Source organism: Ambystoma mexicanum, chromosome 14 (genome assembly GCF_040938575.1).
Source record: "Ambystoma mexicanum isolate Mex_15411 chromosome 14, UKY_AmexF1_1, whole genome shotgun sequence".
Classification (NCBI taxonomy): Eukaryota; Metazoa; Chordata; class Amphibia; order Caudata; family Ambystomatidae; genus Ambystoma; species Ambystoma mexicanum.
In genome coordinates, this window is record NC_090940.1 from 4509021 (window position 1) to 4522186 (window position 13166).

General features: G+C 47.3%; 1 protein-coding gene across 1 annotated transcript in view; it reads left to right on the forward strand.

Annotated features, from left to right (window-relative positions):
- FSIP1 (fibrous sheath interacting protein 1) overlaps window positions 1–13166 on the forward strand; it is an 855458-nt gene that overhangs the window by 69161 nt on the left and 773131 nt on the right. Inside the window, exon 3 of the mRNA XM_069638397.1 lies at window positions 6704–6873. Within this exon, the coding sequence (XP_069494498.1) occupies window positions 6704–6873 (170 nt within the window). The remainder of the gene's footprint in view (window positions 1–6703; window positions 6874–13166) is intronic.

A 13166-nucleotide genomic window follows, 5' to 3' on the forward strand; every position in this document is an offset into this window, starting at 1 on the left:
TAGCACAAGCGATCACAGTGATATTATACTGGCTACAGTGAGGATTTATGGGCCAAAAGGCTTACCTATGTGTAGTAGTGGAGTCACTGCTAACCACACGGGACCTGGAAGTCACTGCGGGGGGGGGGGGGCGCGCGTGAGCAGCACTCTCAGTTGCTGGTAATGATGGATTAGAAGGCAATCCGAGATGAAACACCAGCTACTGGACACACCGTAGTAGTTCTTGATGAAAGAATAACCAAAGGTCAATCCGAACAAGAGACGTGAATTCTTGTAAGTTCATGAGCAAGGTAATCAATCCAGGGTAAAGCAAAAGAGGTCAGTTGGGAAGTCCTGGGGTCAAACAGCCAGGTAATCACAAAGAAGGGCGCCAAATCCAGATGGAAGATCCAAAAGAAGCCCGTAGTCCGAAGTCCGAGTTTATTTAAGCCAAAAGTCCTGATCGATAAGCAAACACCAAACAGAGTCGTGAAGAAACGGCTGTGAAGCAACGAGTGCTTGTGAGGACGCTCTTTTTATCCTGATTGTTTCCTTGTCATGTGAACAAGAACAGAGTCACGTGATCGGGATTTCTTCGTCACGTGATCAGGAAACCAATGTGACCGCCTGACTCTGCCTGACCTCACTCGGCACGGCAGTTCCCAATTCAGGAATGGATACCAGTGGGACCGAACACGACCTCTGCTTTGGTTGATGGACCCATATCCTAATCGAGGACTTCGGATCCCAATCTGTTCACGCGACCCTCGTGCTGCATGTACACTGAAACTGGTAGGTGTAGGTGTATGGATGGAGGGTGTTGCGGGGGACCTATATGGAACAGAGGGTGATGCAGGGACCCTAGCAGGAGCGGGGTTATGATGCATGACATATGCAAACATTTGGGAGTCCCTCGACTGAGACTCAACACAGCCACTGAGGAGGGTCTGCAACTGTGTCACAACTTTTCAACTTTTCTTAATGAGTTTTTCCGACTGATTTTTCCGACTGATTTACCAAAGTAAATCGGACAGAAATGTGTTTTTAAAACAATTCACCATTAGGGTCACTCAATTTATTATACTTCATGAATTGGGTAAGTCTTTTATAAATGCAGGCTTGCAAGTCCCAGAACGCAAAGTAATATGCCTGGATGACTTGCATCCACCCGACTGAGGTCTTTCTGAGCACCCTGCAATGAAGGCTTGAATGGGAGTTTCTCGTTGCTTTTTGTCTGATTGTCTAGTGGGTTAAAATGTATACGATCCAAGCGATTGGACAGGCCAAAGTGAGTCACCACTTGACATGAATGCCAGTTCTCCTTGTGCACACAAACCACAAGTTTGTACTTGCCAAGAGTGAATTATCACTCTCCAATAGCTCATATTTCCTGGATGTGGTACAATATGGTTTTGCTTAAAGGAAACCTGCCAGATCAGACAGTGGATCTAAAATAGCCACATCATTGTTGAATGGAAGTGATTGACAGACTTGCATATTCATCTGGGGGTATTTATTGACTACTGCTTTCCAAATGCGACATTGTCCCTGTCTGACTCTGAGGGCATCGGTGGGTTGACCATGGGGGCCCACTGCCTCCCCAATGTTAACAGGCGATGGGCTCGGGGAGTAGTATGCTGAGGACCACTTTGTCAACCCCCATCACTCCCCATCATGTGGCAGGGAATGCTCCGAGAAGCCTTAATAATCGTATTGTTTAAAAGGCGCAGCTCTGGCCCAAAGAGCATGAATGCAGGTGTTGGTATTATAGCACTGCTTTCCCCATGTCCAAAATCGGGGGATTTATCCCTTCTGAGAGCTGACACACCAACACTGCCTTTCAAGAGAACTGAGTTGTCAGATTTCGATCAAACGTGTAGCACTTAATTCTGTGGTCTCCACGTCTATGATAGGAAACCCAATCGGAGATATGATATAAGACATAAGAAAGCCTGCAGAGCCCGAAAAAGCATGGTGACTTTTCCTGTGCTGCTTGCTTGCCGATCCCACGTATGGTAAACGGAACAAAATTGATATCTTGGCTCCTCTTGCACAATCTTCAAACAGCAACCCTACGAACTTCAGATGCACAGCCTTCTTCCTCCAAAGCACGGACCCACAACCCACCCGCATAGTAGCAGGGCCCTAGTTAAGCATGCTTTGCTTTCACTCACTGCAATGCAGACTCCTGAGCTCCACACACCCAGTCTCCATGACACCCACACAGTAAAGAAACAAGAAAGCGACAACAAGGGTTAGAAATGGAATTCAGAATGGCCAATTAAGATTGTAGAAGTTTGGTCCATCCCCACAGCCCTAAAATACATGAGGTGGCTGCAGAGATCCTTGCCAGGGTGCCCAGCCCTAGGGCAGGGGTTATTTATTTACTTTTATATACGGGGAGAGACAATGCTCTTTTGATCACAAATCAACATACAATAGATAAGAAATCAGATTTGACAGGAAGCAGTGAGTTCTCAAAATGGGGTGTGTTCGATTGACATTCTGACCAGGTAGTGGAGGAGAGTAAATGGAACAGTCACTAGGGACAATACATGGGTGGACGTACACAGATTAAGGACAATCAACATTAGACGTTTTTGAGTTCAAATAGGCAGGTACGGCCAGCTGTGCTCGGGATGTGACCTTGATGGATGAAGTGCTAGAGTGGAGGCAGAGAGAGGGAGGGACAGAGGCAGGTTGGAGGCGAGGGAAAGATGATAGCTAGGAGGCAGCTGAGAGGTAGGTTAACAAGGTAACTCTGAGGCGAAGAGGTAGGCTTTTAGTTTGGTTTTTAACATATTGGTGTGGACTGTTTCTCAGATGTCTGGGGGAAGAGAATTCCATACAATTGGAGCAAGAAGAGAGAAACAGCGGCAGCGAGAAGAAGCACAGGAAGGACAAGGTGCCACAAGGGTAGATGAGGAGGCAGAGCAGAGATTGCTAGAAGGCTTGTAGAGTTGGATAGAGGAGGGTAGATTTGGTGGTGCTTTACTGTGGATAGATTTGTGAACCAGGAGAAGAAATTTCAACCTGACCCTGTTTTGCATCATCAGCCATCCAGCCTGGTGATGGTACGAGGAAGTAGGTGTGAAGTGAGGGGGTTCAGAGAGAGGTCTAGTAACGAAGTTGATGATTTTATCAAGAGGACAGAAAGCATAGTAGCATAGTAGTCCAGTTTAGAGAAGGCAAGCGTGGTTAAGAGATGCTTAATGGTGTTTAAAGGAAGAAGGTGCCTGATTTTCCTAATAGTTAGGAGGTTGATGCGAGCCGCTGTTACAGTTTGAAGTTGAAAGTAGAGAAGGTGTGAGAAGGGTCATAGATGACGCTGAGGTTTCTAGCTGAAGAAGAATAGGGGAGAGTGTCAGGTGGAAACTTGATAGGCGAATGGAGAGATGAGCGTATTTGACAGGAAAGAAGAGCTCCTCTGTTTTGATAGAGATTAACATCAGAGAGTGCAAAGCCATCCAATGTTTAGTGGCACAGGGCAGTTGGAAAGTTAATAGAGAGATCAAAGGAGAGTTCAGGAAAAGAGAAGATGATTTTGGGTGTCGTCCACGGAAAGTTGGTACGAGAACTCAAAGGAGGGGATTAGTACCCCAAGAGCAGAAATTTAGATTGTAAAGAGCAAAGGACAGAGCCTTGAAGAAAACCAACAGTTAGAGTGAGTTGAGAGGTGCTATTGTTCCAGGAGACAGATGATTGGTGAGGTCCCAGGTAGTATTCAATATAGTGTGAAGACATCATGAAGTAGACAAAGACAACTGAATAGCGTTTAAGTTTCAAACTTTTATTAACTTAAGGGGTTGGGAAAATACCTATCTTGCCCTATGCTAAAGTGGGATTTTCCTACCTAACTAAAACTAGTGATAGTCTATATCAGGAAGTCCAATTTGAAATGTCTGTCTGTGTCCAAAACGTATACTTGCCCTACATTTAAATCTATACAATGTGTAGGGATGTCAGCGTCAAATGATGTGTTCAACATAAACGTTCAGAGCTTCTTCCAGCTCTAGGGTGGAAATGGGGTGTCCCTTCCCCAAGATCTAAATAGTTCACTTTGCAAAAGAGGGGTTCCATTCCCCAAGCTTTCAAGTCTCTAAAAGTTCCAAAATAATTCAACTCTGTGGGACACTTCCCGGCTAATTCAGGTTGAATTGTCATTCAATAACGTTCAGCTCCTTTATCTCATTTCACATGTTTCCTTGGTTCACACAAGTAGTGGCTCTTCTTAGGTGGGTGTACTCGGTCTAGGCACAGTTGTCGGACTGCACGGACCACCCATTACAGGTCATGCAACCGGCACATCTTACTTGTCTTTGCTTCATGCCACAGTTTCAGCACCAGCCATCCTAAGCTTCCCAGTACACTCTCCTCTAGGACACTTAGTCACTATTATAATACACTTGACCAAAGCATCTGGTGTCCTTTTCCAAGGTTTCTCTGTCTTTTACTCTTGCATACATGTTTCTATTTCTCAGCAGTTCACCTCTTTCATTATCATTCAATATCTGGTAATGCTCGTTTATCTCTTAACAATGTACAAACTTGTCTCTTGGCAATGCTGGTTTGCCTTCCAATAATGTTCATACTCTTGGCAATTCTAATTTTCCCTTTAACAATGCTCATCACAAGCTTGACTCTTGGCAATGCTCGTTTGCCTTCCAATAATGTTCCTTCAATATTATTCAACTTGCTCTGTACACTTGACACGCCCTGGGGTCCCCTTGCTTTTGGGCAGACTCACCGGTTTCCAGTCGTGTGTCTGTTGGCTTTGGTGTGGCGCTTGAAAACCTTGTTTGTTTCTCCATGCTCTCTGCCACGTTTTCATGGCCTCAGGTTCACCTTTCCCAGGCTCTGATTCACCCTGCTGTCTTCCCTGCAGCACCGGCAAGCACTGGCCTCACGGTCTGGCAGCTGCTAACGCCCATCGAGCTTCTCTCTGCTCCCGGCATCTCTGCAGTGTTCAACAGCACCCGTTCTGCTTCTCCCGGCTCAACCTCGAGTCTCGACCTGGCTTCTCTCTGGTTCCCACTCTGCTGTAGCTGCAGCATCTCTAGGTCTCCACCGCTCGTCCTGTGTCTTGCTGTGTTTCCGAAAGGAAACGGAAGTACTCTCTCTCTTTCACTTATTTCCTCCAATTAAAGTTCCAAGCACCAATTGAAGCTTCAGAAAGACTAGACCTCCCCTTGTTTAACCAAAAGTCTTTCTTCCGCGTTTGATGCCTCTTCCTCGTCCCAGTACCTAACTGGTGATTTCTGGGAGATGATTTATTTGAGAGTTGGGGAAGGGACTGGTAGTAACCTACAAAGGTCTGAGGAATATTGAGCTCATTCACAAAGGGAAATGGATACCGTGTCTCACCCAAAGGTGCCTCATCCCTGCTCCCCAAGTCTCCTCCATTTAGGTAATCCTCCCTCGCATATCCACCCCCAGGGACAGGATCCAAAAGCAATGGCCTTTCCCTGGCCCCCCGGGAGGAGGATGTATTGAGGAAAGAACTGAGGACGCCCTCAGATTGATTACTCACAACAGGCAAGGGCTTAATAGCGACTCCCAAGAAAAGAGAGAGAGTATTAAGGAGATCAGAGTGATTGACAGTGTCAAAGGCAGCGGACATGTCAAGGAGAATCCGGATAGAGAATACGTTGGAATGCTTAGCAGAGGTGATGCATTTTGACTCATTCAGGAGAGTAGTTTCAGTGGAGTGACGGGAGTGGAATCCTGCTTGTAGGAGGTTCTTGAAGGTTATGAATCTCTAAGAAAGTTGTAAGATGGTTGACACAACCCTTTTGAACATGTTAGATTGGTGCAGTAGGATAAAGCTAGCCAGTAAGTTCGGGTCAGGCCCTTGTTTTCTTTTAGGGGAGGTATGAACGTGGCCATTTTGGCTATAAAAGCCCAGATATTCCTTCAGGCACTGTGGGTGTTTGCTGGAGGTTAAAAAACAAAAGGACTGTTTGGTGGAGTTTGAAAGGCAGAGAGGGAGATTGGAGGGGAAGGAGTATGGAGGTGGAGGGGTTATGTATAGAAAAAAGAACATCAGGAAGTGGGCAAGGACTATCAGAAGGAGCTGGAGGGAGATTTAGAGGATAATGTAAAAAGAGGGAGAACGTTGACCGATTAGGAAGGTTTGAGAGGGCAAGCTTGAACAAAGGCAAGCCTAGTGGTAAGACCCTGATTTGAAGTGATCAAGCCAATGTCTGGATGAGACATGGTGTGGTGGTGAGGAGGGGCAGAGCTAAACCAAAAAAAGGCAGATATCAAAAAGGGCAGATAGCCATTCCCAAAGCAAGGAGGATGGAGGCCCTGTCCTCTGGACCAGTCAAGGAGTACAAAGAACCGAAGATACCCTAGGCCAGAGTCTTTGAAATCGAGGAGAAATTGCTTCCACCTGTAACTAGTGGGGGGACCTAATAGCACCTGCGGGCCCAGAACTGTAATTCTTAGACTGTTGGTGCTGTAGGGGGAGTCCCACAAACCTTCTCAACTATCCTGTATAAAACGCCAGGCCCAATTCTGGCACAATCCTGTTGTAAAGCGCTCCGCTGCTCTTGAGCTAGGTTCACGCTATAAGCAATAAATGAAATCGAAACGGGGAGAAGATAAATAGCATGTTGATTCAGGATTAAAAGATAAAAATATTTTTTGCAAATAAAGTGGATGAGCATGCCCAAAGCTTGCCTGCTTTCAACAACGATATAATATCACTTCTGTCTTTCAGATGTAGAGCCGAATGAAACGTCTGATGAGGAAAACAAGGACCCTCAGCTGACGGAAGCCATACGGAAGATGAAAAAGTTGGATAAAATCCTGGCAAAAAAGCAAACCAGAGAGAAGGAAGTGAAATACCTTGGCCAGCAAATGAGGAAAAAACTGTGGGATGAACTTCAGGTAACTTGACCAATCTTACCGCCGGGCATGTGCATTGGTGCAGTCACACCTCTTGTGCCTTGTGATAGGAAGGACAGCTTCTGGGCACGCAGTCTGCCCCCTGTCCATCTCCAGGAAAACATTCTTTCATCACTTTAACTGTCCACATTGAAGCTGTTGTGACGATGTAGCACCAACAAATCACAAGAGACAACAAGTTATAGTTCAACACATATATTGCAAAACTCAACAGGTTGTGGATGGATAAATGCCTGAGGGATCTAGGGGTGTCCAATGCAACTCCAAAGGGGACATGTGTACTGAAAGCATGTGGATGGAGAGCCATTAGGGTTCCATGTGTTAATATCCCCGCAAACATATCGCCATACAAGAATGGCGCCATATTTTTGCGGCGATATTAACTCTTTAAACCTGCGGGGGACACACCTGCAACCCCCGCTTTCATTTACCCAAAAAATTATCCCCACTAATAATCACGTATGGCTGTTCCCGACAACCATATATATGGCGATATTATTGGTGGGGATAATAGTACCTGATACCCTAGTTAGGTGTAAGATCCTATCTGGAAGGACTCAGTCTTCATCTGGAATTCATAATCTAATTCACATTCTCTCAAGGACATGGGGCCCACCACGCTTCTTGTCTTCATCTGGTTGAAGGTGTTCCTCTTGGCGCAGTGGCATTCTAGGCTCCTTGGCATAACCACAATGCTCCTTTGTCAGCAGAGGCCACTTACTCTTTTCTGCTGTTTACCCTGCTAGCATATATTTTTACACCCTTTTCGTGGGTTTACCTTGCATGCAAGAATTGCTTTACTGCCCCTACTCCACATCCCATGGTATTGTCTACTTTTAATTATCTACTACAGGGTTGCTCTCCTGGGCTTGGTCCTTCAACATGCTCTGGCATATTCTTCCTGCAAGGTTCTGACATGAGCCCACAGCCATGGTCTCAGATGTAGCCCTAAGCAGGCTGGGGCATAGCTTCCTTCCTTCATGGTTTTCTCCAGGAGCAGAGGTGTAGGCCTCAGCAGGCTAGTGTCTTGCTTCCATCTTTGTTTCATGATTTTCTCCAAGCGCAAAGATGTAGGCCTTAGCAGGCTGAAGGCTTATTTTCTTCTTTGTTTCATGATTTTCTCCAGGCGCAGAGATGTAGCGCCCAACGGGCTGGCAGCTTGCTTCCGTCCTTGTTCATGGTTTTCTCCAGGAGCAGAGTGGTGGTCCTCAGCAGGCTGGTGTCTTGCTTCCTTCTTTGTTTCATGATTTTCTCTAGAAATAGAGATGTAGTCCTCAGCGGGCATGTAGCTTGCTTCCTTCCTTGTTTCATGGCTTTTTGCAGGAGCAGTTTTGTAGGCCTCGGGAGGCTTATGGTACAGCTTCTTGCTCTCTGGTCACACCCTCACCTTCCTGGACCTTTGTCCTGACTGTAAAGGCTCACTGCCCGACTTACACATGCAAAGTATAAAAATACAACACACCCCGAGTGGGGAATGAGACTAGGAGAACGGGTTGCATGATTTAGTAAGTTTATATAAAGTTGGCATCCAGAGAACTCTGCTGCCTGGAGAGCGCTCTGGCAAACATTACAATTACAGAGTTCTAAAGAAAAACAGCATCATAGATGACGCAACTAACATAGGGTGCTACAACAGTGCAGGATTAGTTGGAAAGCAATGATACATATAGAAATGTAGGCGCTGCTTCTTCTGGCTTGGTTCCCCAGATGGCGGGAGGGTGAGCGTCTCGAAGTTCAGCTGCATGTGTCCCGGAGGGGGGAGGGTTAGGTCATGGCGAGGTAGAGTTGACGCGAACAAAACTGGCATGAGAAACTACTATTCAATATATAATAAACAACAATCATTAGTATACCTTTGAATAAATCTAGAAAACCTATAAATTGCATGCATGTGATTATACCATCTTTCATTGGGACTTTTACAGGGTACAAGGCGTAGAGGGCTTGTCCTCTGTGATAACCTGGGCGACTGGGTGGTTCTTAGCACATCAAGGCAAGTGGGGAGTTGTAATGACATGTGTTGGTTTTAGGGCACATTATACTGAGACAGAGGTCTGGGTTTATTGGGGGCACAGTGGGGTGGGCTGCACAGCAGGGTCACACTTCTGGTACATCAAGGGAATACCTTAGGAGGGCACAGAGTTACATTGGCAGTCATTTTCCAACAGTGGGGCAAGGGAGCAGGGGCAGATTTTGAGGAGATGGATGAGCTCCGAGGCATAGTTCGAGCCGGTTCACACACAGGGCAGTGATCACAGAGGAAGGGTGAGGTGATCCATTATGTTATTTGTTTCAATTATCCCCGGCACATCCGTGAGAAAGGAAATTGTGAAGCTTTCAGACAGGGAGGGAAAGGTGGGGGCCATGAGTGCACTGTGCGTGGCGCTGCAGAGGGGAGAGAAGCCTTTTCGTACTATCGAAGTAAGGCCTAGTCCAAAGATGGAGTCGGGGGCACACAAAATGGACACCAAGTGTGTCCTGCAATAGCCCCACTTATGCTAATGTTAGCATGTGGGCAAAGGAGGCGTCCCCCGCTATTGCACAAGCAAGTGGTCCATATCGTGCAGAATATGTGAAGGGGGCCCAAACGACTCCTTGCTCGCACACATAACTATGCTATCTGCCTCCCTTCTTTGAGCTCTTACGTAGGGCTTCAAATTACTCTGATTAGCTAATAATCACTGTGATTGCTTCATTCTCTCCATGTAAGGGAATTGTCCCTGATCCAAGTTACCTCCCTCATGTTTGTAAGGTGTTTCCTTTCTCCTTATTAAAGTACTCTGGTGTTGGGCCTCCCTCCCTTTCTTGGTAATTAGTTCACTGCATTCCTCTCCTGGTGTTGACCAAGGATTTAAAGCCCCTGTCTGCCATTTTGAAGTCAGGCGGCAGTGGATCCCTAGCCATGCTCCTCTGTGTGACTGCCCACGACTGTAATGATGAGTAGTCTGAGTTAGGTGATGGGGAATGTTTTTCTGCAGGACCCTGGCCAGCCTGGAATGGAAGATTGTGAGTGAGTGTTCTTGCTTTCGTGCAGCGGTGGTCCTCTCATCTGACAAACTCACAACCCATCTCACTTTGCTCTAGTGTTGATGCAAGGAATGGGGAATAAACACTCATTTTGTTGAGGGGGAACATGGACTTCCAACCTCTACAGGGATAGTTATAATGGATCTGGTAGTGCGCACTGCCTGACATATGGTTGTCTGGGAGAGTGTGGTGACAGGGCTAAATGCCAAGCGCTACTTTCCATGGTTTCTAGAAGGTATAAAAGCTGTAAGGAGGGACTCTGTGATCCCCACACCCTTCACCTTATACTTACTCTGCGTAGCACATTACAGCACTTGTTGCCAATGCTCCAGATATGATTTTTAAGTGGGAGTATTTTAGTACTTGTACTCCCTATCTTTTTAAAGTGGGAGTAAAGTTATTCATAGGGAGCAAAATATGAAGTCCCCCTCCCATTGGGAGTGTTTTATCAGCATGCAAAAATAGGTTTTAACTGTAAAACAGAAATGTAATAAATATATCTTTGCACCTAGTTATTCATGAACATTAAAATATAAATGTTTACCTCTTCAGATCAGGCGGTAATAATAATATTTTCTTCTTGTAGTACTACGTGCACTCCTTGTCCAAACATACACATGGAGCTCTGTGGGGGAAGCATAGGGGAGTGTGATGAATCCTGCGGATCCCTCACTATAACCGTGCCTAACGTCTCCTCCCCGGTGGCCAGGGAAAGGCAGACGCTTCCTGTGGATCCCTCACAGAATCCCTGCCTAACGTCTCCTCCCAGGTGGCAGGGGAAGGCAGACGCTTCCTGCGTATCCCTCACTGAATCCCTGCCTAACGTCTCCTCCCCGGTGGCCAGGGGAAGGCAGACGCTTCCTGTGGATCCCTCGCTGAATCCCTGCCTAACGTCTCCTCCCCGGTGGCCAGGGGAAGGCAGATGCTTCCTGCGGATCCATCACTGAATCCCTGCCTAACGTCTCCTCCCAGGTGGCAGGGGAAGGCAGACGCTTCCTGCGTATCCCTCACTGAATCCCTGCCTAACGTCTCCTCCCCGGTGGCCAGGGGAAGGCAGACGCTTCCTGCGGATCCCTCACTGAATCCCTGCCTAACGCCTCCTCCCCGGTGGCCAGGGGAAGGCAGACGCTTCCTGTGGATCCCTCACTGAATCCCTGCCTAACGTCTCCTCCCAGGTGGCCAGGGGAAGGCAGACGCTTCCTGTGGATCCCTCACTGAATCCCTGCCTAACGTCTCCTCCCCGGTGGCCAGGGGAAGGCAGATGCTTCCTGCGGATCCCTCACTGAATCCCTGCCTAACGTCTCCTCCCAGGTGGCAGGGGAAGGTAGACGCTTCCTGCGTATCCCTCACTGAATCCCTGCCTAACGTCTCCTCCCCGGTGGCCAGGGGAAGGCAGACGCTTCCTGTGGACCCCTCACTGAATCCCTGCCTAACGACTCCTCCCCGGTGGCCAGGGGAAGGCAGATGCTTCCTGTGGATCCCTCACTGAATCCCTGCCTAACGTCTCCTCCCAGGTGGCCAGGGGAGGGCAGACGCTTCCTGATCCTAACCCTGGGGGTGGTGTACTGCAGGTGGCCAGGGGAAGGCAGATGCTTCCTGATCCTAACCCTGGGGGTGGTTTACTACAGGTGGCCAGGGGAAGGCAGACGCTTCCTGATCCTAACCCTCGGGGTGGTGTACTGCAGGTGGCCAGGGGAAGGCAGACGCTTCCTGATCCTAACCCTGGGGGTGGTGTACTGCAGGTGGGCAGGGGAAGGCAGACGCTTCCTGATCCTGACCCTGGCGGTGGGGTACTGCAGGAGGATCACCTGGGAGGAGTCGCAGTCCAGGCAAGTGAGGAGATCCAATGGGGTGAGACATGGTATTTATCCTTTAAAGGAAAGAACTTTTAATGGCTTATGGTTGATATGATATATATTGGAGCCACCTATTAATCATGTGAATGTTGATAAAGACAGTGTCACATCTTTACATTCCCCAAGAAAAGAAAGATTGGTTGGGAATTCTAAAAACAAAAAAAAACCTTACTCCCAAAGGCACAGTGAAAGGAAACATATGCACATTGGTTTAAATCAACTGCTTACCTCTTTTCAAGTAATCTTGAATTCTTCTCCTTTAAATGCATGTAAGAAGAATAGCTCTGCATTTAAAAACAAGAAGTTGACAAGAAACCCTAATGTTGTTGTTTGGGGCTACAAGTTCCATGATCCCATAAGTACTGGGACGAGGGAGAGGGCTGAAGAGCAATTTTGTATTGTTGTTACACTCACCTGATATCCCCGGGGGCGTCTGGAAGGCTCTGAGATCTGGAACCCTGGATGCGTAGTTGCCCAGTGCTAAATAATGAATCTGCAATTACAGAAGGGAGGATTTGTGATAACTGTCTCTAAAGGGTGAATCTCCCACCTCCCTCTGACCGATTCCCTTCCCATTGTGCCTTAATACCCTCGGGTCTGGAGCACATTACAAATAATGACCTGAACTAAACTAAACTGGGTTCTTTTCTCACCTTAGTTATTTGTAGGGTGAGCTATCTGTCCTGCGTTTCTTGTGCAGGGGCGCTTGACGTTTGTTGGCGAGCTGCCCGTGTTGCTTAACTGGTGCAGAACGTCTTCCTTGGGCCCAAGCCTGCTGTGACCCCAAATCTGCTGGTAAGCAGGTAGGTTTGTTAAATGTAAGTCTTTGTTCTGTTTATGGTGGGAATTCGTTAATGTCTTTATCTCCTTCTTTTCAGGTGCGAAGGTCTTGATGCTGGCGTGCCGGATGGAGAGGCACGTTTCTAGGTAAGAGAAAGCGTGAAGCGCAGCGCCTTTATTGTCTTTTAAAGCTAACCTGTGTTTTTTTCTTCTTCTCCTAACAGGCTGCTGTGGTGCTGCGAGTGGATGAGAGTGCGATGAAAAACAGGCCCCCGGAATCTGTTAAGGTAAGTACAGCGCTGTGCGGTTGTTTTAATATTGAAAGCGAACACGAATATGTCTCTTTTCCGTTGCAGTTGTTGCTGTAGTGCTCCGGATGGAAGCGTGACATAGCGCGATGGAATTCAGGTAAGACTTTTGGAATTCGATGTTTTGGAAGCGCGCATTCTAATATTGTTTTTCCCTTTCTCTTTATTGCAGGTCGCAATGTTCGAACAGCAGCAGCTATGCCAGCGGTTCGCTGGAGGTCCTTAAGCTGGTACTCACAGGTGAGTGATGTTTCTTCTTCTCTTGGTTTCCGCAGATTGCAGCCCAGTTGAGATGCTGAGTGCA